At 43.2% G+C, this 23,019-nt stretch overlaps 1 protein-coding gene and 1 long non-coding RNA gene across 2 annotated transcripts; one reads left to right on the top strand and one right to left on the bottom strand.

Moving 5' to 3' along the window:
* The first annotated feature begins 1,485 nt into the window (after nucleotides 1-1,485).
* Nucleotides 1,486-5,520, top strand: LOC120877935. Its single transcript, XR_005724419.1, has 3 exons — nucleotides 1,486-1,689; nucleotides 3,031-3,112; nucleotides 5,434-5,520. It is a non-coding gene; the product is annotated as an uncharacterized LOC120877935 (long non-coding RNA).
* An 8,880-nt stretch (nucleotides 5,521-14,400) lies between these two features.
* Nucleotides 14,401-21,071, bottom strand: LOC120877903 (GTPase IMAP family member 4-like). The gene is given in 5 exon segments (XM_040260374.1): nucleotides 14,401-15,761; nucleotides 15,764-16,117; nucleotides 18,732-18,785; nucleotides 20,081-20,185; nucleotides 20,813-21,071. Coding segments are annotated over 3 exon segments (957 nt in total). The 5' UTR covers nucleotides 18,772-18,785; nucleotides 20,081-20,185; nucleotides 20,813-21,071; the 3' UTR covers nucleotides 14,401-15,198.
* Nucleotides 21,072-23,019: the final 1,948 nt, after the last annotated feature.

Below are 23,019 nucleotides of genomic sequence, written 5' to 3' on the forward strand. Positions count from 1 at the left end.
CAGTTTAATAAATTCTATTGTTTGCATAGTTTATTAGTTTATTCTCTTGATTTCTCCCAGATATATAATCAAAGCACCTACTACTAATAATAATTTCACATCCATCTTTACGTTTTTATACATGTGGCTTCTTTGTCTTTTATGGTTTCAGTATATATTTCCTCTAGAAAAAAGTTTAAAATAGTGTTAATAGTGAACATTTTAATCCTCCAAACTACCACTAAAGCTCCAAAATCTTTATTGAAATCTTTTTATTAATAGAATACACTCCCTGAAAAAACCTTTTAGTACCAGCTCTTTGCAGAAGTTCCAGAGAATAAAGGTGGGAATGAAGCATTCAAGTACCCAAAGATGTTCTTGAAGACCAGAGCATAAAAAAAAAAATCAGGATAAAATAAGGTGGAAAAGGTCAGAAGTGACCAGACATGGCCAGTAACACCTAAAGGGGGAAAAGAGGAGGAAAAGAAACAAACAAACAAAAAAACATTGTGATGACCACAGCCCAGGAACACATACCCACTGAAAGAGATTCAATCCCCAAGTAATGCTTCCCTCCTCACTTCTCCCTACAACACAGGACACAAGATGAAAACAGTGAATAAAGAGGAGTGAACAGCAAGATACAAGTTCTATTTAAGAAGGGGTTTTAGGGAAACCCACAGACAATGGGGGCAAACAAACAAGGGCACCAGAGGAGAATGAAGCTCCAGCAAACATTAAACACAGCCCAGCTCCCAGCCAGGTCAACATAAAATCTCACACCGCAGGCCTATTCACCTTAATTCCTCATATCTGATATTATCATGTCCAACTTTCAACAACATTATAGGATGTGCTAAAGGCAGGAGAAAACACAGAAAGCAAACCTTAGACCCAGACTCTGATGTGACACAGATCTTGGAATGTTCAGGCACAGAATGTGTGTGGATATACTCAAGTATAGAGAGACACTTATTGTAAAGAATTGGCCGGTGAGGCTCATGGGATTATGGAGGTGACAAGTCTCAAGATCTAGGGTCAGCAAACTGGTGACTCTGGAGCCAATGGAGTGGCTGAAGAAGGAGCTGGGGGAGGAAGAGAGTCAGGGAGTCTCATGACAGAGAAGACAGAGGATGCCTGCAGGAATGGGAATTCTCAAAAAGGGAGGAAATCAGTAAAAAATCACTCTGCTGGCAGCACATTTTCTGAAAGATCTGCTGCTTTGGTTTACACCTGTGAGTTCTACTTGTCCTAATGCAGGATAAAGTAGTAATAACACTCATGTTCCTATTTCCCCTGTTGATGTTACTAGCGAAGTCATTCAGTTGTGTCCCAGTCTCTGTGACCCCATGGATTGCAGCCTGCCAGGCTCCTCTGTCCATGGGGTTTTCCAGGTGAGAACACTGGAGGGGGTCACCACCAGGGCTGCAGACAAGTGCAGCCCACAGAACTTTCTGTGTTGGGGGTCTTCTCATAGCTGACGACTGCATTCTCAAGGGCAGTTCTTGAGCTGAGCTTCCGGATCACGTATTACAGAAAAAATATCTGCCATGTCCTCTATGTGTGTGTATGTCTGGGGCACTGTCATTGATCTCCTCCATTCAGCCTGCAGTGTGTTAGCTCTCAAAGGAGAAACAGAGTTCAGGAGAGCACATGGCCCCAGGAGACGCAAGACATGGGCATTCCTCCTGCCCCACAGACAGCAGGGCAGTAAGTCCAAGGCTGTGGTGACTGTGCCTGTGTGTGTGAGTCTGTGTTTCTGTGTGTACTGTGCTTGAGAATGTGTTGCAGGGGTGCTGTGCATACTGTATTTGTGTGTATATGTGTATGTACATGTGTGTGTGTTATATTTGTATGTATGTTGTGTGTGTCTATTTGTGTATAGATGAATATATGTGTGTTATGTTTGTTTGTATCATATGTATGTTTATACGTGTGTTTGTATGTTTGTGAGTATATGCATGAATGGTGTGTGCTGTGTTTCTATGAATGGGTTGTTGTGAATATATGTGTGTGAGTGGTCTCTGTGTCGTATGTTTGTGTTTGTGTGCTGTGTATGTATGTTCATATGTCTGTGAGTGAATGTGTATTCATGTGTGTTGTATGTGTGTACTATGTTTGTATTTTAGTACGTGTATGTGTGTAAGTAGTGTATGTGTTGTGTTTGTGTGTATTTTGTTTGTATGTTTGTAAGTGTGTTTCTCCTGAGAAACCTCACAAGGTAACAGATCTGCTCCACGTTGGAGACAAACACTGGCGCGTGGCCCATTTGTGGTGATGCCCCGTCGGGCAGGGTCTGGGGTGAGGTGGCCGGGGGCTGGGCAGACAGCTCTCTGGGCTTGAGAGTGGATGACTGGAATTCCTGGTGGGTGACATAACCTCCTTGGCAAAGAGGACTGGGAATTGCTCTAGAAAACATTGTGAAATGTCCTGGAATCTTTCAGGGGGACAAGATCTCAGGAATGTGTAGTTTGGACCCAGCATCCACATCTCTAGGGACATAGAGGCTCCAGCAGCGTGACCACCCAAGTCAGTGGCCTGGAACTGAGTGCTGAGGACCCGGGGCTCCTGGCAGGACTGGACCTCATGTGGAGAGGGAACCTGTGCATGTCTGCCACCCTCCTCACTGCCCAGCCTACGGCCTCTGTGGCCCTCCCTGCCAGGCTCTCCTGACAGGTCGTTCAAGCCTCACAAGTCCCTCACCAGCCCCTCCAGCAATGTTCTGCTCATGTCCACCCAGAACCCTGGCTGCTGCTCCCAGGACAGTGTCTGTCAGGATGTGTCTCTGGTCATTTCTCCCCATCACAGAATCACCCCCCTCCCTGCAAGTTGAGACCATGTGAAGGGGAAAGAAGGGGAAAACAGGGTTCCTAAAGGAGGTAGTGGGTGTCTCAGACACCCCCTACCCAGTCCCATGCCAACAAACCAACACAAACAGCTTCCATGGGCAAGAGAAAGGCGAAAGTCAGGAACCCCTGAAAGCTTGGAGGAAACATCAGTAAGACACATCAGTAAGAAACATCAGTAAGACACATGATGAGTTTTTTCTAGATGGAGGAAGAATTTGAAATCCCTCTCCTGGAGGAACCTGAAGAAGGCGCATCTCAAGATCTCTCTCCAGATGGTTCAGGAGGTAGAACAACTTTCTAGCAGACATGAACTTGAGAGAGGTGGGGCTGGGGCCTGAGGGGCAGGTGGTGTGCTGGGAGGGGCAGCGGGAGTCCCCCCTGTCAGAGATTTGCCCACTGGGGTGGCCATCACCAGGTGTCTGGGTTGGGCCTCCCTTCACCCCAGCCAGACAGAAGGAAAAGGCCCCTGATGGTGCTGTGGGTCAGAGGGGGCAACAGACTACAGCCACTGCCCCTTCACTGAGTATCAGGAAGGATGTGTTTGTGGGTGTGGCAGACGGCTCGCCCCAGGCCCTTGGTGGGTGTCGCGCTGGCTCTACCATAAGACTCTGAGGACCACGGGGGCTGAAAAGCACTAGTGAACACATAGGATGCAATCAAGAGCCCACAGGTCTGGGCTCTGTCTTCCCAAGGGGCTCCCTCCCCCCACAAAAGCGGTTTCATCAAGGTCAGGGGCTTCACTTTCATGGGCTCAACTTGACATCTAACCTGGGGAGACAGAACTTAGGAATTTAAGAATGCTGGAAATCCATTACTTTCCTGGATAAAAGAATTGATTGGCAATTTATTATGCATTTCAACACAACTATGTTTTAGTAGACAAACTTCAGTGTCCTGAGCCATTGGGAGAAACCCATAATATTAAGCTGCATAGGAAAGTGATAGTCCCAGTGTTCACACCTGATTTATCCTTTTTGCAGCAATCGGGGTTAAGTATTACTTTAAAATTCCTCTTCAATGCTCAATGTATTTGGCTTTTAAGTCCAAAGATGTGGCATCAGTGTCTCCAGGCTTGCCCAGACGGGAGACCACTGTTTTCCTCTAGCTTTGCATCTGAGAGTACAGATGGACATTGCCCTTCCCTGCTTCTGTGGAACTCCCAGTCATTCACTCAGGTCACCTGGGGAAGTTGGAGGGAGCCCATATCTTCCAGTCAGAGTTGGTGGGTGGGTCAGCCCACCAAGGCAGAAAGGCAGGAGAAACATATCCCTGCTGGGCAGAGCTGGAAGAAGATGGTGCCAGTCCTGGCCTCAAGAGGCTAAGGGCTCTGCACTGAGACACAGCAGTGTCTTTGCTGGGAACAGACTGGGAATCAGCTAGGGTTTGATGCTTCTCTATGTGCTGTGGGTCCTGGGACCTGCAAGGCCAGAAGGGAATTCCCTTCATGCCCTCCAGCTGCAGTCATTTCTAAAATCTGGACATGGAATCCTCAGTATTAGATGGGCATGAAACATCTACTCGCAGCTGATGGTTCTGATATTCTCCTGGGTGAGGGTGTCTAGCCCAAACTTCACCCGTGGAACTTAGGACTGTGACCCCAGTGTGAGCTGTGCTGTGGAGTTGAGAGTCTGGCTGAAAGGCCCCCACCCTCACAACACTCCTTGTTGGGAAAAGTGAAGGTAATGTGGTGTGTTCGATCATGGCAGGGAGAGGACAGACACAGAGGCTTGTGCTTCCAACTTCATCCTCTTCCTGGAAAGGGTCTCCAACCAGAGGTGCTCGAGGAAGCTCAGGCTCCCAGTTCATGAGGGGATGATCCCACCTGGTGGGAATAGGTGGCCCAAGAAGAAGTTTCAAAACAGAAGCATAAAACATGGCATTCTACCATATGATCCCACCATTCTACTTCTGGGGAATATACCCCATAGACTTGAAACAGATGGTGAATATATGTGCATTGAGGTGCATAGTAGCATTATTCACAATAGCAAAAAGTGGAAACAACCCCCAAATCCATATATATCTGAATATGGATTCATATATACACCTACATTCATATATACACCTACACTGGAATATTATTCAGCCTTAAAAAGGAAGGCAATTCTGACACTTGTTCCAACATGGATGAACCTTGCACACATTATGCAAAGTGAATAAGCCAGACACAGCAGGGCAAAAATTGCCTGATCCCAGTAATGTGAGGTCCTTAGAACAAACACATGGAGAGAGAAAGAGCAGTGGACGTCACGTGTTGGGGGAGGCAGGATGGGGAGTGAGTGTTTACTGGGGACAGGGTGTCATTTGGGAAGATGGAAAGATCGTGAGATGCCCAAGTGATGACTGCCCAAGTGTGAATGTATGGAAGGCTACACCTAAATATGGTTCAAACAGTACATTTTATGTTATGTATTTTGTACCTTAATTTTCCCCAAAAAAATTCACAAAAGAGAAAAGGAAGAAAAGCATGTGAACCTAGGGCATATCTCGGATGCAGACACTGATCTTCCTTTGTCCTGCCCCCACCCAAACTGTATGCCCCCGGGTAGGCTAAAGTGGGGGACAGGCTCTAACCCCGACCCCTACCTTCTCTTGATGCTTCCAGGGCTGCGGGGGGATGAAGGGACCCTGCAGACACTGAAGCTCATCCTGGTGGGAAAATCTGGGAGCGGGAAAAGCACCACAGGGAACAGTATCCTTGGGAGGAGAGTGTTAGAGTCCAAGCTCAGCGCTTGCCCGGAGACCCAGGCCTTCCAGCAGGGGCACTGTGCATGGGAGGGGAGGGAGCTGCAGGTCATGACACCCCAGACATCCTGTCCTGCTGGGTAGCGCTGTGGGGGACCACTCTGATTGCATACCTCTGGGGCTTCCTGCCTGTCTCCCTTGGCCTGGAGTGCACGTCCAGGCCCCTCACTTGCCTGCTCCATCCCAGGGGGTCCCTGGCCCCTCCTGTCTCCAGGGCAGCCTCTGAGAGAATCTGTAAATTCTTTAAGGGTAAGTGAAACAAAGTCATTTTGCTTCTAAGTGAATAGACCCATTACTTCATAGCCACTAAACTAACAGCTAAAGTCATTCACATTTCATTTAAGATAAGAAAATAAATATCTTTCACTTAGGTACTTTCTTTTTAACCCTGTTGGCTTAATTGATCTCATCCTAGAAAATAAAAGTATTGACCAAATGACAGGCACTGTCACTCACAAAACTTCGTCACTAAATGGCAAATGGCAATCACTCAAAACACATCTTTCACTAAAAATTATAAAGGAATTGCTTAAAATTTTACAGAATATGGGGCTTTCTCTCCTTTATTACTAAAACTCAAGGAAAATCCCTCCCACGACATTTCAGAAGGAAGGGGAATTGTTGCTTCACACCATCACTCCCTGAGCATCAGAGAACAGGGAAGGCATTGTCGGTTTATTCTGGAAATCCCATGAAAGAAAGAGGTTCTGTGGATGAGGTCATGTGTAGGGGGAAGAGAGGGGGTTGTCTTGGCCAAAACTGTGAAAATAGTGACCTTTGGAATTCATTATTCTCAAAAAAAAAAAAAAAAAAAATCCCTACACTGGAGCAAAGCACGAGAGAGATCTGGAGAATCCGAAGTGACCAGTGAGTCCACAGGCTGCTTGCTCCTTGGTGGGTCAAAGCAGTGGCTAAAAATTTCAGGGAAGTTTTCCAGCTCTGAATTCTCCTGTAATAACTTTCATACACTCTGTAGAAAATTAAAAAATAATGAGAGGTTTTCAACAACTGTTGGAAGACACTGAGAGTGACCCAGTACAGGGAGAGGCTGTGGGGAACTGGACGCTTCACTCAGGGGCCACGTGGCTGTCACATGTATGTGGTTCCCCCTGAGAGCAGGTCCCCATCCTGCTGATCCAGGGATGTCGCTCAAGCAGAAATTCACAGGATGGAGTTGGCAGCCAGAGAGGGTAGATATTGACGGAAAACTCCCACAGAGGGGCATGGGTGGGAGAGTGAGCAATTCTGCATAAAAACTCCCTTCAAATCTTTGGACGACCCAGGAATTGTGGTCTCTAAACGGTCCAGGGGAAACATTTTAGAAGGATGAATAAGCTGGTCAGAGATTTCAGCAGTTGCCCTCAGCAGCAAAAACAGAATTTTAGATTCTAGTCCACCAAGTATTCCACTGAAATACTAGTGGGAGTAAAGATCACCTCAGGACTAAGGGACTTGCCCTGAAAGAGCAAAACTGGAACAGCTCCTTGGTTTTGACACTAAGCCTTCCCAAGTTAAGTTCAAAGGCATCGACCAGTAATTTAAGTGCCTGCTGGAGCAAACACAGTACTCTTCAGAAGAGCATAATAATATCCCAAGTTTCTACAACATGCTATGGAGAATATCCTGTAAACTATTAAAAGTTCTTATTTTTAACATGAAGGTTCAGTTCAGTTCAGTTCAGTAGCTCAGTTGTGTCTGACTCTTTGTGACCCTATGAATCGCAGCACACCAGGCCTCCCCGTCCATCACCAACTCCCTGAGTTTACTCAAACTCATGTCCATCGAGTTGGTGATTCCATCCAGCATCTCATCTTCTCTCGTTCCCTTCTCTTCCTGCCCCCAATCCCTCCCAGCATCAGAGTCTTTTCCAATGAGTCAACTCTTCGCATGAGGTGGCCAAAATATTGGAGTTTCAGCTTTAGCATCAGTCCTTCCAATGAACACCCAGTACTGATCTCCTTTACGATGGACTGGTTGGATCTCCTTGCAGTCCAAGGGACTCGCAAGAGTCTTCTCCAACACCACAGTTCAAAAGCATCAATCCTTCAGTGCTCAGCTTTCTTCACAGTCCAACTCTCATATCCATACATGACCACTGGAAAAATCATAGCCTTGGCTAGATGGACCTTTGTGGGCAAAGCAATGTCTCTGCTTTTTAATATGCTATCTAAGGTAGAAAGGTTGAAAGTTATAAAACTTCCCTCTACACATGTTTATCTGCATCTCATAGTATTTTGCGTGTTCTCTTTTCACTATCACTCAGTTTATGATATTTTGCATATTCTTTGTGATATCTTTTATCACTCATGGATTATTAAGGAGAATGTATTTAATTTCAAAATATTTGAGGATTTTCTAGAAATTGCAGTATCCAGCATGGTAGACACTAGCAATATGTGGTTATTGAACATTTGAAATATAGCTATACCTGGGAAACTGAACTTTTATTTCATGATAATTTGTTTTAATTCAAATTTAAACACTGAAGCACTGTAAAATATTTTACTATAGAAATACACTTCACTCTAATGGTTGTATCACATATTATTGTATTGCAATGTAAACCTTGGGGACATTTATCGTTTCTAGTGTCAGAACATAAGGACATCGTCACTGATTTAGTCGATGTCCGAAGACTGATTCCCTTTGAACAATCTTGCTAATGAGTGTTGTGGTACTTTTATGAATACTTTGTGTAGACAGCATGGGTAACAGTGATACAGAGCTACCTTTAGTTGTTATTAAATTTAAATCCTGATGATTATTTTACATATACTAGATTCAGATTAATTTTTAGGTATAAGTAAGCATGAAGAAAATTTAAGCTTCCAAGTGAAGTTGGTGCAGAATGAATGGAGATGACAAAGCAGGTACTAAAACTGGAACAGGAGAGAGAAAAAGCCTGGAAGATATTTTACAACATTCACCATGAACGGTAATTGTAGTGTGCTGCAGTGCAGTGAAACCAAGAAAAAAGAAACAAAAAAAAGGTGTTATAGATCTTTTCAGTAAATATATACAGGGTTTGATAAAAGGTTTCCTCTCAGCCATCAAAAACAGACTTGACAAAACTAGTAATGGAAGCCAGAACTGAATGGCCAACAAAAAACACTCTGGATGGGTTTTAACAAACTCAGGAGTTGTTGGAACTTTGGCCAGCTATAAAACAGCTTGGATTACTGGGTGAAAGAAAAATTTCAAGCAGAGAGATGATGAAAAATATTATTACTCTGGTTATGAAAGTTTTCTTGCAATTTTTAAAAGAAAAAAACTAAAAATTCTAATGTATACAAAACATGAAAGACCTTCCACCAAATAATTGCCCAGAGAGACCTTTAAAATAATATCAAAGAGCAATGGATTTAGTTTTAAAAGTTGCAAGTCTTTTTCTTTAGAGCTACACGAGAAGTGTGACTTTAGACATGATCAATATAACCCTGTGAGTATGCCTTTATTTTTTTAAACGTTTCTCCTCTTTATTTTAGCCATGGATGGAAATGTGTGATTTTCTCTTGAGATGAAAATATTTTCAATGCATGGTGATCTTGCCTGATGGGTTTAGTATTTTCTGCATAACTGATACAGGAACTCCTATATGATTCCCCTCCATCCTGTTTTAAAAGTCAGAAAAAAGCAGCGAACTGGGAGGGAAATAGCTTATCCTCAGAGTAGTAATGTTTGAAGGCTTTCAAAGTATGTTGGTTTTTCCCTCCTTCCAACTGCATGTCTCCATTTTCTTCTTCAGTTCAGTTCAGTCACTCAGTCGTGTTCGACTCTTTGTGACCCTATGAATCATAGCACGCCAGGCCTTCCTGTCTATCACCAACCCCCGGAGTTCACTCAAACTCATGTCCATCCATCCATCCATCTCATCCTCTGTAGTCCCCTTCTCCCCCTGCCCCCAGTCCCTCCCAGCATCAGCGTGTTTTCCAATGAGTCAACTCTTTGCATCAGGTGGCCAAAGTATTGGAGTTTCAGCTTTAGCATCATTCCTTCCAAAGAAATCCCAGGGGTGATCTCGTTTAGGATGGACTGGTTGGATTTCCTTGCAGCTTTCTTCATAGTCCAATTCTCACATCCATACACGACCACTGGAAAAACCATAGCCTTGACTAGACGGACTTTTGTTGGCAAAGTAATGTCTCTGATTTTCAATATGCTATCTAGGTTGATCATAATTTTCCTTCCAAGGAGTAAGCGTCTTTTAATTTCATGGCTGCAATAACCATCTGCAGTGATTTTCTTCTCACAGCTCACAAAATGTAAGGGTCTTCTTGTTGTTAAGAGTTGTTCTTTGTAGGTTTTTTTTCTTTCCCCAGATGAAAGTCCTATCTCTCCTTTGTTTGTTTCTCTATGCAGTATTTGACTTGCTCAGTTCTTGCCTGATTGTGTCAATGAGCTCTTTTAGCTGTGCTTAGTTGCCCAGCATTTCACATGATGTTAGCCACTCAGCATTTCGCATGATGTACCCTGCATATCAGTTAAATAAGCAGGGTGACAAGATACAGCCTTGATGTACTCCTTTCCCAATTTGGAACCATTCTGTTGTTCCATGTCCAGTTCTAACTGTTGCTTCAAGATTGCTGGGAGCAATATCAATAACCTCAGATATGTAGATGACACCACCTTTATGGCAGAAAGTGAAGGGGAACTAAAGAGCCTCTTGATGAAAGTGAAAGAGGAGAGTTAAAAAACTTGTTTAAAACACAACATTCAAAAAACAAAGATCATGGCATCCAGTCCCATCACTTTATGGCAAACAGATGGTGAAACAATGAGAACAGTGATGGAATTTATTTTTTGGGCTCCAAAATCACTGCAGATGGTGACTGCAGCCATGAAATTAAAAGATGCTTCCTCCTTGGAAGAAAAGCTATAACACTGGGATAACCCAGAGGGATGGTATGGGGAGGGAGGTGGGAGGGGGGTTCAGGAATGGGAACTTATGTACACCAGTGGCGGATTCATGTTAATGTATGGCAAAACCAATACAGTATTGTAAAGTAAAAAAATTAAAAAATTTAAAAAAAGGAAAAGCTATAACCAACCTAGACAGCATATTAAAAAGCAGACATTACTTTGCTGACAAAGGTCCATCTAGTGAAAGCTTTGGTTTTCCCAGTGGTCATGTATGGATGTGAGAGTTGGATTGTAAAGCAAGCTGAGCACTGAAGAATTGATGCTTTTGTACTGAGCTGTTGGAGAAGACCCTTGAGAGTCCCTTGGACTGCAAGGAGATCCAACCAGTCCATCCTAAAGGAGATCAGTCCTGGGTGTTCATTGGAAGGGCTGATGCTGAAGCTGAAACTCCAATACCTGGCCACCTGATGTGAAGAACTGACTCACTGGAAAAGACCCTGTTGCTGCGAAAGATTGAAGGCAGGAGGAGAAGGAGATGACAGAGGATGAGATGGTTGGATGGCATCACCGACTCGATGGACATGAGTTTGAGCAAACGTCAGAGGTTGGTGGTGGACAGGGAAGCCTGACAGGCTGCAGTACATGGGATCGCAAAGAGTTGGAGATGACTGAGCAAATGAACTGAAATGACCAGGCTGAATGCCTAGTTTATAGTCTGGAAATGACTTACTACACAGCATCAGTGAATTGGTAAAAAAAAAAAAAAAAAGAAAAAATCAGACACTGGAGAGGGAGACTCTTATGCAGCATTAATAATATACATATATATATATATATATATACATATTTATATACGTGTGTTTGTATATATTGGAGAGGGGCATGGCCACCCACTCCAGTATTCTTGCCTGGAGAATCTTCATGGACAGAGGAGCCTGATGGGCTACAGTCTATGGGGTCCCAAAGAGAAGTAGGACATGACTGAGCGACTATACACACATACACGTGTGTGTGTGTGTGTGTATACATATATAGTTGTTCAGTTGCTTGGTCATGTCCGACTCTTTGCCACCCATGGACTACAGCATGCCAGGCTTCCCTGCCCTTCACCTTCTCCTGCAGCTTGCTCAAACTCATGTCCATTGAGTTAATGATGCCATCCAACCATCTCATCCTTTGTTGTTCCTTTCTCCTCCTGCCTTCAGTCTTTCCCAGCATCAGGGTCTTTTGTAATGAGTCAGTTCTTCACAACAGGTAACCAAAGTATTGGACCTTCAGCTTCAGCATCAGTCCTTCCAAAGGATATTCAGGCTGTTTTCCTTTAGGTTTGACTGATGTGATCTCTGTGCAGTCCAAGGGTCTCTCAAGAGTCTTCTCCAACACCACAGCTCAAAAGCATCAGTTCTTCAGCAATCAGCCTTCTTTATAGTCCAACTCTCACATCCATACATGACTACTGAAAAACCCGTAGCTTTCAGTATACAGACTTTTGCTGGCAAAGTGATATCTTTGCTGTTTAATACACTGTCTAGATTTGTCATACCTTTCCTTCCATGGAGCAAGCATCTTCTAATTTCATGGCTGCAGTCATCATCCACAGTAATTCTGGAGCCCAAGAAAAGAAAATCTGTCACTGTTTCTACTTTTTCCCTTTCTACTTGTGATGAAGTGATGGGACCAGATACCATGATCTTTGTTTTTTGAATGTTGAGTTTTAAGCCAGCTTTTTCACTCTCCTCTTTTACCCTCATCAAGAGGCTCTTTAGTTCCTCTTAGATTTCTGGCATAAGGGTGGCATCATCTGTGTATCTGAGGTGATTGATATTTTCCTGGCAATCTTGATTCCAGCTTTTGCTTCATCCAGCCTGGCATTTCTCATGATGTTCTCTGCATATAAGTTAAGTAAACAGGGTGACAATATACAGCCTTGTCATACTCATTTCCCAATTTTGAATCAGTCTGTTGTTCCATGCAAGGTTCTAACTGCTGCTTCTTGACCCACAAACAGATTTCTTACGAGACAGGTGAGGATGTCTCATATTCTCATCTCTTGAAGATCACAGTTTGTTGTGATCCACACAGTCAGTCTTCACCATAGTCAATGAAGCAGAATTAGATGTTTTTCTTGAATTCCCTTGCTTTCTCTATGAGCTAATGGATGTTGGCAATTTGATATCTGGTTCCTCTGCTTTTTGTAAAGCCAGCATGGAAAATTGTAAATGTTATTTTAAATATATATATATATTCCATATGTTTTTTAAAAGTCACATTCCTTAAGTATCAGGGAAGGGAGCCAAGTCCTTGGTAATTAGTAAAGCTAGTGGAGGTGATGGAATTCCAGCTGAACTCTTTAAAATCCTGAAAGATGATGCTGTTAAAGTGCTGCACTCAGTGTGCCAGCAAATCTGGAAAACTCAGCAATCGCCACAGGATTGGGAAAGGTCAGTTTTCATTCCAATCCCAAAGAAAGCCAGTGCCAATGTATGGCAAATAATTACATTTAATATATTTCACTCCATTCTTGGATGTGTCTCAGGGACTTTTAAACTGCACATTCTTATAAGAAAACAAGTATTCATATACCCATGTTCAGATTATTTTGATGATTTGATTAAAGTAATGAGATAGGAAATAAATAGCAGAATGATTTTCTTTGTCTCATTTACAGCATTAACCTGGGATGCAAGAATAAGAATAATTGAATGTATTTATACTGAAAATTACCACTGCAGCTAGCTTGTTTTTTTTAAGCCTGAATTTAATTTTCTTTGAGGAGTATATGTGCTTCTTTGGTTGAATATTTGCTTGTGGAAAGTTGTAATACAAAGCATATTAAATTCACACTTAAGAATTTTGACTGAAATGCTTATGATGAAAACTATAGAGACCAAGTCCTCCCACATTCTGCAGAGTGAAACCGAATCTGTCCTCTCAGAGTGACCACCTCTGCAGGAGTCCTGTGCTTCTTTGCCAGGTGCTTCTCATATCCCTGAGCCTTTGCTAACTTCCCTGGTGCCTCAGTTGGTAAAGTGTCTGCCTGCAATGGGGGAGACCTGGGTTCAATCCCTGGGTTGAGAACATCCTCTGGAGAAGGAAATGGCAACCCACTCCAGTACTCTCGCCTGGAAAATCCCATGGACGGAGAAGCGTGGTAGGCTACAGTCCATGGGGTCACAGAGTTGGACATGACTGAGCGACTTTACTTCACTTTAGCGACTGAACAACAGTGGCAATAGTTTCTTTCCAGTAGTATGTTAGTTTCTCCTGTACAGCAAAGTGAGGCAGCTATAGATAGGTAGCAGCTATATTAAAGGTCCAGTCCTATATTTTTGGGGGAAATCAGGGCAAGTTACATGTCCCTGTTTTGGACAGAATGGGTGAGGGCATGGAGAAGATGATTTTAAGATGACCAAGCAAGGAGAGTTGGCATAGGTCACATGTGACCTCCAGACCATGTTGGAAGAACATGGAAATGTGCTTGGGGAAAGCCTACACATTACTAGGTGAAGAGGACCCATTGGAAGAGGAGAAAAGGGACAGAGATGTCTCTATTTTATCCATAGATTTAAAAGAATTTTTGTAGCAGGAAAGCCACAGTGGTCTCAGAAACCTTGGTTACACATAATTTCTACCAGTACATAATGATGAATCCAAGGAGAATGTAGACTTTGACTGACAGAGGGGTTGAAAATGTTGCTCAAACCTTCTGGGGGAAAAAGGGGGAAGGGAGATGTCTGTAGGGTGGACCAAGTCTACACCAAAATCATCTTGAACTTTTACAAAAACTGAAATTCATCCCTGTGTTCTTTTTTTTTTTGACATTTTAATCTTCTTTTTTAAAAAAAAATTTTTTAAAAATTTAATTTTATTATTATTATTTTTTCACTTTACAATATTTATCCCTGTGTTCTTAGAAGGAGTAGTGGTGCTTTCCAAGAAGAAAAATAGATTTCAATTTGGACAAATATGAGAAAACAGAAAAGTTTTATTAAAATAACAATAAGCAAATAATATATCTGCATGGGGCAGTTGTTAGTTTCACAGGAAAAGGAGAAAGAGAACTGATTATTCAGCAAACTGGTTGTTATTGGTCAAAGATTTCCTACAGATACATCTGAATACACCAAGCATTATTCCCTTATCTGTTGAATATCTTTTGAACCTTTTGGCATTTCAGGTAGTTGAGTTCTGAAAGATCTTTTTGCCAGAGAACTCTTTGTTCATAATGGTCAGTTGATAAGGAACACTTTGAAGCCTTCAGTAAAATTATAAGTGAACAAATTTCCATTCATCTAGAAAGATTTCTATATGTACCTCCTTCTGTAAGCTTAACTAATGGAAATAACTGATCTTTCTAATAAACTATAAGGGTAAGATGATCAGCGCCGTCTAAAGACAAGATAAGTGAGAAAAAACTGTAGGGGAAGATCAGCCACCAATCTAGAAAGAATCTAGAGGAGAAATCTTTTCTAGGGGTAAAGAGAGAAACCTCGGGGCCATCTTCTTGGGTCTCCTGCATTCCCTGTCTTGGTGTCTCTGAGAAAGAATTCACAAATTAGGGAGCATCAATACTTTCTGCTTCGGAGTTTCACAAGTTGAGAATTTATCCCTTCCCTGTTAAATCAATCAAACATATACCAATTATCAATAGTGAACTTACTCTCTTTAGCCCTGAGAGTCTCAGAGAAAAAGGAGCATGCTCTGAGTTACATGGGGAAGGACCACCCGAAAATATGCAGGAAATATAGACAGATTTTCATGAAGTTTAATCCTTAAACAGAGAGAAGACAAAGGAAGCAACCTCTAACAACTTAAAGATGAGTTCAAGTATCTCATTCTGACTCAAAACATCATCTCTGGCTGTTCGCTGCCTTGAAACCCAGTAAGCTTCCCTTTCTGCCAATTGCCTTTCCATTTTTACCTTCCACTTTTGCTGTTCTAGTTTATCCTTCAGCTTTCCGATTTCCTCTTTGAACTCCTGTTTTATCTGAGCTTTTGCTCTCTCAAGCTCTTCTCTGTAATTTTCTTCTAACACTTGGGTTTCTTTCTGAATCTCCTCCTCGGTCTTCTGATACAGGCTATTCGTGTAGTATCTCCCCTTGCACTTGTCCACCACATCCTGGACCAGGGCCAGCAGCTGCTCCCTCTGGTCCTCCTGCTCAGCCCCTGTGGCCTTGTTGTTGAAAACACAGTAGCGACCTCTGAACTTGTGAATCAGCTCTTGGATGGCTGTAGGAGCTTGCTTTAAGTAATCATGGAAATCCATGCCTTCTAAGTCATCTTTCCGGGTGAATAAGAGAATCATGTGTTCCCTAGCTCTCTCTCCAACATTGTCAGGATCTTCTCTGTGGCTTTCTGGTCTTCAGGTGTGTAACGGCCCAGTGGGATGACCAGGAGCAGAGCGTGAGGCCCTGGGGAGGTCAGCACCATGCAGCGGGTAATCTCCTTGACAGTCTCAGCATCAGGGGCCTCCGTGTCAAAGAGGCCAGGTGTGTCCGCAATGACAATTTCTCTCCCCTTCCAAGTGCTGCTTCCTTTCTTACAGTGCTTGGTGATGGATACAGCCGAAAAGATAGATGGAAACACTTTCTCTCTGAGGATGCTGTTTCCTGTTGCACTTTTTCCTGCCCCAGTCTTACCCACTAAGACAAGTCTTATCTGGGAATCTCCAGGGTTTGCAAGCCCTGGAACATCAGGAAACAAAAATCTCAGTGTTAGAATGAACTTCAACCGTCTCCCCTGCAAGGCTCCCACCCACTGAATAAATATTCAACCCTGAATATTCATTGGAAGGACTGATGCTGAAGCTGAAGCTCCAATACTTTGGCCACCTGATGCAAAGAGCAGACTCACTGGAAAAGATTCTGATGCTGGGAAAGGTTGAAGGCAAAAGGAGAAGGGGGTGGCAGAGAATAAAATGGCTAGACAGCATCACCAAATCAATGGACATGAATTTGAGCAAACTCCAGGAGAGAGTGGAGGACAGAGGAATCTGGCAGGCTGCAGTCCATGGGCATGATTTAGCAACTGAACAACAATAACAACAGATATTTTTCAGGATCCCTTTCAGCTTCTTACTCTGATCTTGTGGAAGCAAACAGCTCATAGAGGAGGAAACAATGTGATTAAGAAGAGGACTCTGAGTTGCTACCAGTAGCTGTTCTTCATAACATAGGAGGTAACACAAAATTGACTGTGCATATTCGACTTACTAGGAAAGTTGAAAGTTAATATCAGAACAGTAGAGCACAGCAATTGAAACCTGAATTTAAACACCAAATCATCTACCAGCTCTTTCTGTGCTGGTATTCCACAAGTCTCTGCATATCTCTGCAATGTGTCTATAAGGTCAAAGTCCTCTGGATTTGTCAGGCATAGAGCCAGGACCAGAGGGAAGGCAATTGACAATCACAAGTGAAAGCCTGTTTTCTGAGAAGGCAGACCTTGCTGGGTGGCCCTTGAACTTAAGGGTCTGATTCCTGCATGAGGAATCCTATGTTATATCTACCCATTTCTGCTTTAAGACAATGCCTACATTATCCCACGTACAACATCATAGACACTGTTACCAACTCCAGGTTATTTTCAGAGCCATCACCATTCACCCAGGTCCTCAGACTAGAAAGCTAGGAGTCGCCCTTGACTCCCCTCTTTCCCCACTCTCCAGATTCAACCCATCAGCATATTCTCTTGGCCCCAAATCTGTTCACCTGTCTCTTTTTTGAAGATCATCATTCCAGTCCAGATTCCATCACCACCCCTGCCTCAGCAGTCTCCTAACAGGTGTCTCCACTTCTGCTTTGTCCCTTTCAGTCTATTCTGTGAGGTGGGCTAATCTTTAAAAAATATCAATCAAACAGAACCAGGAACTTGCAGAAACCCCTCCTGTGATGTCCACAAAATCTGTAGTTAACCTCCATCTCCCACACACTTTCTGATGAAGTGTTTGCTGATCCCTGAATCCCTAAAGCAGAGTTTTCCCCATTTGAGAACTAGAATCCCAGGATAAAAGAAGTAAATTTCCCATTGTTGTAAATACTGGATATGGAATGGCTAAGATTTATCTAAGAAAAAATATATGTAAGAATTCAGAGTATTCTTAATAGTTGGCCCCACAATAGAAGCTCCAGCCTAAGGAGATCCCAGGGCATTGGCTGGCCTTAGAGACAGGCTGTAGGAAATTCATGGCCCAGCAGTAAAAGGGCACCAAGGCCAGTGCCAACACCACAACCATTGGCCAATGCTGATAACGAATGGATGGCAACTTCTGAAGATGGCGGCCATAGCCACGAAGGAGTCCATCTCTGCACTCCTGCCTCTTGGGAAGGTGGATTCTAAGCTCCTCTCATCAGGATGCTGAGTCTGTTTCTCTAACCCTTCAGTCTGACTGGGCCGTGTGACTTGCTTTGGATCATAGGATCATGAAAACATGGTTAAGCAGAGAATCCAAAAGGACTGATACATTGCGCTTTGCCTTCTCTTTCTGATTTTTGGAACCCTACACCTGCCCTGGACTAGCCTACTTGATGAGGGGCACAAGGCCCTGTTATCCCTGTCTGCCTGGCCAACCCAGAGCTTGCTGACCACCAGGCACATCTGTGAGGCTACCCAAGATTATTGTGTTGCATCCTGAACCACCAGCCAAGCACCCACACATGAGTCAGTCTGGCTGAGATTAGCCAGGTTGGTCCAGACCCAGGCACGGCCCAAATGAGTGACCCTCAAAATTAAGAGCCAAGTAAATTGTTGCTGTTTTAAGTTCCTGAATTGCGGGATGATTTGCTAAATCAGCAAAAGCTCAAATGATAGAATCTATTCCTAGGATAAAGAGGTAGAGGGAGGGTTTTATGAGAAACAGAGTGATCAGTCTGTTGAGTCTGTTGGTTAGAGTGAGGCCCCTGGGAGCAAGAAAATTAGGGGCCTGAATGAGGCATTGATCACCCCCACGTTCCTCCTTCCCAGTCCTCTCGGGTTGAAGAGAGGGGCAGAGAAACCACCTGGAAGTCCACAACCCCTGATCTAGTGTGCCCACATGATAGGAAGTAGCAAATAAGAAACCTCATCAAGCCCGGGAGCAGTCAGGGTACTGGAACTCTCCTCCTGCTTGCTCTAGCTGTTAAGCTACATCACAAGGAGGATGCAGAGAGGGTGGAGAGAATGAGAGAGCAGAGCAAATGAGGAGAAAATGAGAAATGTGGTTGAAGACATTTTGCTCTTGTACGTGTTGGCTGGATGACAGGGCAGGAGAGTCCCAGCCCTCCCCGCAAGCCTGGCTGCCCTCCCCAAGCAGCCTCTCACCGTGGCTGGTCCTGGGTTCGCTGAGGTACTGGGCTGCCATTGTGGTTTGGATTCCTGGGAATAGAGAGGCAGAACTATGTTATGTCAGGGAAATGCAGAACAAACCAGAAACATCGACCTCCTGTAAACAACAGTTTCTCTTTTTTGATAAACTTGCTGCTCGATCTCCCCTCTCTTTCTCAATACTTCTTAATTCTGCTCTCAGTCTCATTTTCAGACTGCCAGACTTCTTTACACAGATGTTAGTGCTTCAGGTGCTTCCTTGGCACTGGTTCTGGGTGCCCTTCCCTCCTCTATTCAGTGAATTATTGCTCTGAGTGCCATTTATATGTAGTCTGCAGCCTGGACCCTTCCCAGAGTTCCAACCGTTTCTATCCCATTCAAATTCTCCATTTGGCAGTTTGATTTGGACAAAATGAAACCCTGACCTCCATCTCCAGCCTTGTTAGCATTTCAGTAAATGACATCATGAAATGGCTCATGTAGAATCTTGGGGTCATCTCTAAAACACTTCTTTCCTCACTCACAGTCCATCACCAAATCCTATAGATTTTTGTTCCCCAAATGAAAAATTATCCATTTCTTCCCATCTCCATGTGAATCCAATCCTATCATTTGATTGCAATGTATTAGGCTCCCAGATGATACTGTATCTTCAATCCCTCCTCTACTCAATAGTCAGATGCCTTTATAAAATTTATAACCGAAGGATAATTGCTTTACAGTATTGCGTTCATTTCTACCAAACATCAACATGAATCAGTCATAGGTTTACCCATGCTCGCTCGCACTTGAACATCCCTCCCACCTCCCTCTGCATCCCATCCCTCTAGGTTGTTACTGAGCCCCGGTTTGAGGTCCCTGAGTCGTACTGGCAAAGTCTCACTGGCTTCCTATTTTACATATGGTAATGTATATTTCCACATTACTCTCTCTGTACATAGTCATATGCCTTTTTGATATTTGTTTTTTTCCCTCTTGTTTAGATTTTCTAATAAATTGCTTTTGTTTTTTATTTTTCAAATAGTTGAAAGCCCTTGGAATGGCCCCAAAGGCCTTATGCAATCAATTTCTCCCTCTCTTTCAAAAAGTTTTCATCATAGTGGCCTCTTCAGTGTTTCCTGAATCCTCTAAGCTCCCCCCAGCTCCTAGACCTTTGAGGAGCACTTCCCCCTCTCTGGAGCACTCCCACCTCCACCCAATGGCCAACTGGTTTCTGTTCAGCCCTGAGGCCTCAGTGTTTTGTTATTTCTCCAGAGGGGTCTCTCCACCCAGATCACCAACCAAGAAGACAGGTTTGGTGTGGAGTTTGTTCTAACCATACCCAAGAGTTTCTATAAAATACATACCAAGATAGGAATTTGTTTTATTTATTTATTTATTTTTACTGTCTCCTTGTAGACTGCTAGCTTTGTGATGGTGAGCCTTCTGTGTCTTGCATATGCCCTTATTCCCTAAGAAAAAAGCACAGTATCTGACAAAGCATGGATCTCAAAAAATATTTGTTCAATAAATGAATTGATTAACCCCCCCCCCCACTGTTTCTTGCCTCCTCTGTGATTAAGCTTTATGTCTTGCTTGCATCTGGCTGTGAAAAAACTTCTCTTTTCCTTATTAACAACACATTGCTCTTGAAACATGGCATTACATTTCATATGTTTTCTTCCATCACTACGCACTAAGGTTGGGCAATGGAGAAAGCCATTTGAAGAATTGTTAGCAGAGCAGATTTTAACTAGAACAGGCTGAAAATGCTATTTGTTAAAGACAGAGTCGTCTGATAGGAATGCATCAAATACAAAAATTGAAACACTTTCTTTTGAAAGTCAATTAGGAATAAGAGTAGGAAATAGCTTCTTATAAACTGGGAAGTGAAATCACAGAATTTTAAAGAATAAGCTTTGTTTGCAAATTTGATGTTGGTTGTGAGCATTAGGAGAAGGAGTAAGATACCAGAAAAAGTAGCACACAAAGTTTGGGTTATATCTTAAAGTCTACAGTCCAGTCTGTGGACTCTGTCTTCAGCATTCTTTAATGCTGTTCTGTTTATCCTAATTCAGATATAAGACCAGAGGACTGACCTTCTCTACACACTGACATTGGATGGCTGAATTCTCCTCCTACTGTAAGGAACAAGCATCAGTTGGTCCCCTGCTTCTCCTGAATGGTAGACAGTAACATGGGTTGGTGTCTTCCTCCTCCTGTCTTCTAAAAGCTTCTTGTCAAGATCGGCTCAACAAGTAGGGTTTTGAAAAGTGTGATATGGCGAGAGAATGAGAAATGAGACACAAGAATTCAGAGAAAAGCGAGGATCAAAGTACCAACAGGGCTCCAAGGTGAAGGTGCCAAACTGAATCCAAGCCAGCTTAATTATATTTTCAGACGTGAATGAAAGAATATGCGGGGAGTTAAACTGTAACTCATGTGGCCTTCAGGGCCAAAGAACAAAATGATCATTAACCACTGAGTAATTAGGAAACAGTAACCAATAACAACTATGGATGGAGGTTTGTGACAATGAACAGGAGACAGGAATCAAGACCATCCCCAAGATAAAGGAATTCAAAAGAGCAAAATGGCTGTCTGAGGAGGCCTTACAAATAGCTATGAAAAGAAGCTAAGCAAAAAGCAAAGGTGAAAAGGAAAGATACCCATTTGAAAGCAGAGTTCCAAAGAATTGTAAGGAGAGATAAGAAAGGCTTCCTCAGTGATCAATGTAAAGAAACAGAGGAAAAGAACAGAATGGGAAAGACTAGAAATCTCTTCAAGATTAGAGATCTCTTCAAGATTAGAGATCTCTTCAAAATTAGAGATACCAAGGGAATATTTCATGCAAAGATGGCCTCAAAAAAGAACAGAAATGGTAGGGACCTAACAGAAGCAGAAGATATTAAGAAGAGGTGGCAAGAATACACAGAAGAACTGTACAAAAAAGATCTTCACCACCCAGATAATCATGATGGTGTGATCACTTACCTAGAGCCAGACATCCAGAATGTGAAGTAAAGTGGGCCTTAGGAAGCATCACTACAAACAAAGCTAGTGGAGGTGATGGAATTCCAGTTGAGCTATTTCAAATCCTGGAAGATGATGCTGTTAAAATGCTGCACTCAATATGCCAGAAAATTTGGAAAACTCAGCAGTGGCCATATGTCAGGGGACATTTAACTTTAAGGAGTCCAATATGTTGCACTTTTCTTCCTTTGTGTGCCAGGATTCTCTGTTTCTTATCAGTTCCTTTTCTGGGAATGAGTAGAGCTGCACACAGTTCTCAGGACTGAGATCGTGGAAAAGGGTACCTGCTTGGATTCTCTCAGTAGCTCCCTTCAGTGACTCTTTTCAGTGTCAGAAACCTTGTATGTATTAGACTATCCATTTTGTTGCAATTGATGGAATTGTATCCTTTGTAATGGCTGAGTAATCACTTTACTAAAGATATATAGTCCTTCATTTCTGCTAATAAAATACCCTTGCTCCACTAGAGACTTGGGTCCCCCATGTCCTTCTTTCTGTCTTCATTCTCTTTGGAGCATGGAAATCTGCCAAGCTCACTCTCTTACCCGGGCTTTCAAGACTTCCTTGAGAGGACACACTGTGCCTTCGTGAGTGGTACAAATCCTGTGCATAGGCTTTATTGGTTTTCCACATAACCCTGGAGATACTGCTCTCTCTCTCCTTTTCCCTCTTTCTTTTCATTGACTCTGGTGCACCAGGCTCCAGTCTGTAAATAAGACCACAGCTACAGGACTGGAAAAGGTCAATTTTCATTTCAATCCTGAAAAACACAATGCCAGAGAATGCTCACACTACTGCACAGTTGCACTCATCTCACAAACTAGTAAAGTAATGCTCAAAATTCTCCAAGCCAGGCTTCAGCAATACGTGAACCGTGAACTTCCAGATGTTCAAGCTGGTTTTAGAAAAGGCAGAGGAACAAGAGATCAAATTGCCAACATCCGCTGGATCATCAAAAAAGCAAAGGAGTTCCAGAAAAACATCGATTTCTGCTTTATTGACTATGCCAAAGCCTTTGACTGTGAGGATCACAGTAAACTGTGGAAAAGTCTGAAAGAGATGGGAATACCAGACCACCTGACCTGGAAGGTGAAGAAAATCCAGCACAGGGGAAGGCCCATCGTTCTGGAAACCGGGACTGCTGCTGATAATTGACTTCAGTTGTGTCCGACTCTGTGCGACCCCATAGACGGCAGCCCACCAGGCTCCCTCGTCCCTGGGATTCTCCAGGCAAGAATACTGGAGTGGGTTGCCATTTTCTTCTCCAATGCAT

Source organism: Oryx dammah, unplaced genomic scaffold (genome assembly GCF_014754425.2).
Source record: "Oryx dammah isolate SB20612 unplaced genomic scaffold, SCBI_Odam_1.1 HiC_scaffold_18, whole genome shotgun sequence".
NCBI classification, from domain to species: domain Eukaryota; kingdom Metazoa; phylum Chordata; class Mammalia; order Artiodactyla; family Bovidae; genus Oryx; species Oryx dammah.